At 25.9% G+C, this 5,636-nt stretch overlaps 1 protein-coding gene across 1 annotated transcript; it reads left to right on the top strand.

Moving 5' to 3' along the window:
- Positions 1-1,458: 1,458 nt before the first annotated feature.
- LOC145828536 (GILT-like protein C02D5.2) lies at positions 1,459-3,521 on the top strand. Its single transcript, XM_082936291.1, has 5 exons — positions 1,459-1,696; positions 1,931-2,005; positions 2,083-2,190; positions 2,963-3,166; positions 3,411-3,521. The coding sequence occupies exons 1-5, from the start codon at positions 1,484-1,486 to the stop codon at positions 3,519-3,521; spliced, it is 711 nt and encodes a 236-aa protein (XP_082792417.1). The 5' UTR covers positions 1,459-1,483.
- Positions 3,522-5,636: the final 2,115 nt, after the last annotated feature.

The raw sequence follows: 5,636 nt of genomic DNA, 5'->3' as shown, positions 1-5,636 counted from the left end.
TAATTTTTGTTTAGTTTTATTTTCTTTCATTTTTTTCTTCGTTCACCTGATTGTTTATAACTAAAGATTTAAATATTTAAGCTAATAAAAAAACTGTGTGTAATAGCTCGTAAGAAACTCTATAAGCATGTGATGTACGACTCGATAACCGAAAGGTTCCTTTGTACACCAGGTCCTTAGACCAAACTTTTTGAGCGCTTTTTTTATCGTACAATAAACAATATGTATTAAGCAAATAAATGTTATTAATCTTTGCACTAAAAAAAAACCTTATTTTATATAGAAGTTTAGTTTGACAATTAGTAGTGTATAGCAGTTGATTTAATAATTCTAGTGTAATCAGGTGTTTTAATCAGTAATTCAATTCAACAAATGTTTATACCTTACATTTGTGTTTAAAGAAATAATGTATTATGTTGATTCAGTGGATATTAAACGACACAATTTTTTGGTAATTTGTTTTAATTACAAATATAGTGAAATACTTTAGCACAGTTTGTTTAGTTGGTGTTGTTAGAGACTTTATAACTATAATTGCTTACTACTGGTATTTAACTTTATGTTTTTTAGATTTTAAAAGGTAAATATAAAGAAGACTTAAAATGGTTTTGTAATTTTAAACACCAAAACAAAAAATAGTGTTGTTAGAGACTTTGTAACTGTAGTTACTATTAAAACTTTATTTTAGATTTATGTTTTTAGATTTTAGAAGGTAAATAAAATTAAGATTTATAAAGGATTTATAGTTTTGTGTAAATCAATATATTAAAACTTAAAAAACTTGCAATCGTAATTTACTAAAGGTATGGTGTTTTTATAGCACAAACAACATAACAATGAATTTATGAGCAATCAAAAAAAGTAGCGTTTAACTTAATAGTTGTTAAAATGCTACAAGTAGTTAAACATTTGCGCTATTCATGTTGAGTGTATCCAGTTTCAAGTAGTTAGTTTAAAAAAGTATAACCAATCGGAAAAATTTTTATTACTAAGTAACAAATAAGTTAAGACTTAATCTGTAATAATTATCTAGTGAAGTTTTATTACGGGTATATAAAGTTATAACATTGATTTCATTTATCACGACATTACTATTATTAGAAATATAATTAGATTATTTCACATGAAATCACAAGCACACGTGTTTGAAGTTATTGTCAGTTAAGCGTTACGCAGTGTTTCAAATATTGTTTCAATAAAAAGATGAATCCAAAAGTTTATTTTTTAATTTAGCTTTTTGTATTTACCTAAAATCGTAAAAGAATATAGTTTTTCTAATAGTGTTATAAACATAAATACTAGCTTCTGTTTAACATAGATTTTCATACTTAAAGTATTTGTTTATCATAAGTTAAAGATTTAATTAAGTCGTAACAAAGTTGTAATTAAGTACAAAAAAGATTTTGATCAACGTAGTGTAGTATAAAATTTATATTAATGAATTAATTATATAGAAAAAGTAGTAACAATTAAAATTTTCCAAATGATGAAAAGTCTATTGGCTGCTATTTTTCTCCTTTCAACAACAGTAAAAAATGCTCTGTCACAATCAAATCCAGTAAATATTGAAGTTTATTTCGAATCGTATTGTCCAGATTCAATAAGGTTTATTAATAACCAATTATATCCAGCTTGGAAAAATTTCAAAGGATTAGATGTTATTGACCTTAAACTTTTTCCATATGGCAAAGCAGAGGTATTTTATAAACTTAATTTTTAATTTTAATTTTGCTCTTAAATTTTGAACATAAAAGTAGATAAATGTAATAAAAATAAAACTAAATGTTTGAAATATATAAACAAGTCTATGTACTTCTTAAAAAAACATGGTAAAAAGTAAAGAAAAGGCTTAAAAAGTTTAAGGTTGATAAATTGTTTGATGTTTTGTCTAATAAAAGTGAAATAACATTTGCATTTTAAAATTGCATAGAGAGACTTTACTGACGGACAATACGAATTTTCTTGTCAACATGGAAATAAAGAATGTCAAGTCAATATTATCGAAGTATTTTTATTACATGTTATACTTGTCCTTTATGTTAGTTTTTATAAGCTATTGAAAACGTGTAATAATTTTTGCAGAACTGTGTAATAGATGTAGCTGAAAATAAGACAAATATTTATCTTCCAATAATAGACTGCTTAATGAGAAATCGACGAGAAAAACAACCGGATGAAGATATTGAAAATGTTTTAGACATTTAATTTTATTATTTTTACTTTAGTTATTTTTTTAATATAAACAGTACACGTACTTGAAATATCAATACTAAAAAATACTATAAATTCAATTAATGCTGTAAGTTTATAATATCTTGCTTTCAACTTAGTTTGTTTGAAAAACCTTACCAAAATAAATAAGCAGTCAATATTAAACTTCACTACCTGATCAACAACAACAGCATCTGAGACAACCTACGACCGGTTTCGTACTTGTTAGGAATCATCAGGCAGGCATAGTCGAGAGAAACCGCTATTGAGATCTTACCAATCCGGATTTGCACAGAAGCGACCGTTTGAGGGTAAGGTATCGGATGCTGTTGTTGTTGATCGTGTGGTAAAGTTTAATATTTATTATTGGTAGTGCGAGGCATCTCAACTTTGTTGACGATGGCCGAAATAAATACTGGCTAAAACTGATCAAACGAGCACAGACTATAATATCAAGATAAGTTGACAATGTCTAAGACGTTGAGCTGTGAATGATTAAGCTGTGCCATTTTTTTCAACTTTACCCACAAACGGTCGCTTCAACGCACTTGAACTTAAACCGGCTTGGTAAGATCTCTATAGCGGTTTCTCGCGAATATGCCTGCCTGATAAGTCCTAACAAGGAAGGCGCGAAGCAGCTTAGCTTTGTTGATAATGACTGAAATAAATACTAGCTAAAATAAATAAAGAAATCATTTACAATTTTGTTTTCAAAAATAGATATTTAAAGTTTATAATAATTTAAATTTAGTGTGTTGTGCAAGGAGATATGGACTATAGCAAAGTTCAAGAATGCATGGAAAGTGATCGTGGTAACGAATTGTTGTTTAAAGCAGGAGCTGCTACCGACAATTTGAATCCAAGACTAACATATGTTCCATGGGTGATGATAAATGGAATGAGAAATAATACAGCCGAATTCAAATTCTTTAAAACTGTTCAGCAGGCTTACATGGTTACTTTAGTTAAATTATGTTTTTTTAAATTAAAAAAAAATTTTTACTGTTTTCTTAAACACAAAAATTTTCAACGTTTATTTTATTGTCAAGCATTTTAGTAAGTTGTTTTTATATATTATAGTCAAAATAAAGTTTTAAAAACACTTTGAACACGTTTTTTATAAAGTTATTATACATTATTATAATTCATTTAAGTACTTTGATTTTGAATACATCTAACTATTAAAATAAAAATTACAGCAAGAAAATGGTCAAATAGCACCAACAAATCCTCCTGGAGGATCAGCATACAAAAATTTTTCAAATCTTACAATTTTTATTGTTTCTTTACTTTCTGCTATATTGATTTAAAAAAAGTAATTTTTACGATAACAAGGTAATTATTATGAACAGAACACTGTTCTACTTATCACTTTACAATTATACGTTTGTACGGGATAGATAACTCGTTCCTAGCTCTGCTTTATAAATGTAAAACACTTAAAATGTTGTTATAATATCGTGTAGTACTGTCAATTTAGTAAACCTTTGGATCAATCAAACTAAACAAACTTTTTCATAAGATAGTTTAAAAATTATTTACACTATAGGGTATAGGTAACCAAGTTTTGTCCTAAAATTTGCTTTTTATTGTTTTTATCTAGTACTAAAAAATAAACTATTCTTTTCTCGTCATGTGTAGGATTTTTTTTGTTATTTTACTTTATTAAAAACATATACGGAACTTATACCAAAAAGTTTATTTTTAAAAATCGTATATATTTTCATTATTAAAGTTTTGTTCTTAGTATCCTAAATTATACTCAAAAATTCAAGTTATGATTTCAGTTTTTTTTATAATTATAAGGTATTCAACGAGAAAAAGTTTAATACTCAAAAATAAAAAAAAATTTTAAAATCGTTATTCGCGATTATAAATAATTTCCATAAGTTCTAGAATAAATGGCACAGTAATTACCTGATAGTTTTTATTATTTACGCTGTTTTCCTAGAGGTTATGGTTTTTTACGTTAAACCTATGTTTTATAAGTTACTTTGAGAAATTTAACAAAAACTTACTTAAAAATAGGCGTTATTCAAAATAATTACTAGCGTTTTACTTGCAGTTATTAAACATAGTTATTAAAATTTAATAAAGTATATTTCAATAACATAATATTGTTTGTATATGATATGTTTGATACTAATATAAAACTACTGCTTTTAATTCATAAAGGTGTTCCGTATTGCAATCACAGTAATTCTGTTCTATTGAATATTTGTTATCAAATACAACTTTTATTATTCTCATGTTTAATTCGATTTAAGATAAAACAATATTTTATATAATTCTTTGTTCTTAAAAAACAGAAAAAATTTTAGTACACATCTGTGTCAATAAACAAAACAAAGCGCAATAGTTTCGAAAGTTTATAATAATTTTGTTAAAACTTTATTGCTGTAAATATTTGCAAAAAGGTAATAAATGTCATAAAGGTAGGTTATTCATTTATTGAACGACTAAAAACAAGAAGCTTAAAATATTTGGTCCTAGGACCTGGTGCAAGAAGAACCTTTGGTTATCGAGTCGCACACCACGGATACCTTTTAACGTCTTGCCAGGACAAAACTATTTAAACACTTTAAAAAATATACTTTATCAAAAATAAATTCTTCAAGAGTCGGAAACTAAACAAAAATAGTAGACTGATTTTTTTAATTAAAAAAAGATTTGTAAAAAATATTTGGTAATTACTTGTTTTCATAAATTATACAACAAAATTTAAAAATAAATTTTTAAGTAAAATCTAAGTAACTAACTTATTAATAACTTAGTAACTCTAAAGTTTTAAGTTAACGACTATAAGTAAGGAGATCTAAGATTCAAAATTAGTTCATCTTTGTTAAGCATGCATAACTACGATTTAGAAATTTAAGTATAATCGGTCTGCTTTATTAGTATACACCATGTAACTAAAACAAATGTCTGAAAACTATGCCAAAAGTTTAATGTATTTGTTTTGCTTTGTAAAATGAATTTCAAATCAAGTTATATTTTGTTTTTAACTAGCTAAAAGGTATTACACGATTAGATAAAACCTAGTTGTCTACTTGTCGATTGTGTTGTTTTTTCTAATGTGTTTTAGAATATTCTAGGTATTGTAAATATTAACGATTGTGTTACTAGTATATAACTGCTACAAAAATGTACTGCTAAAAATATTAAGAATGGCGGTCGTGTTATTTTTTAGCATAATGATGTAGCTTTTGAAATTTTAAACTCAAGTAAACTTTATTTCTAAAATTTTAGTACAATACTATATTTTAATTTTTTAACAATATTGGTTATGATTTTTTAGAAACACGCTTAACACTACCAAAAGATTAAATTTTTGAAACGTAGTTTTTTAAGTGGGGACAGATGAACAAAAACTCGTATCGTTTATTTAGGTTGTCTCTTCTATCAGCTTAAGCGATCGCAATTTT

This window comes from Thalia democratica, chromosome 2, assembly GCF_965202585.1.
Source record: "Thalia democratica chromosome 2, ktThaDemo2.hap1.1, whole genome shotgun sequence".
In the NCBI taxonomy this organism is placed as follows: domain Eukaryota; kingdom Metazoa; phylum Chordata; class Thaliacea; order Salpida; family Salpidae; genus Thalia; species Thalia democratica.
This window is presented reverse-complemented; position numbering and strand designations above follow the sequence as displayed.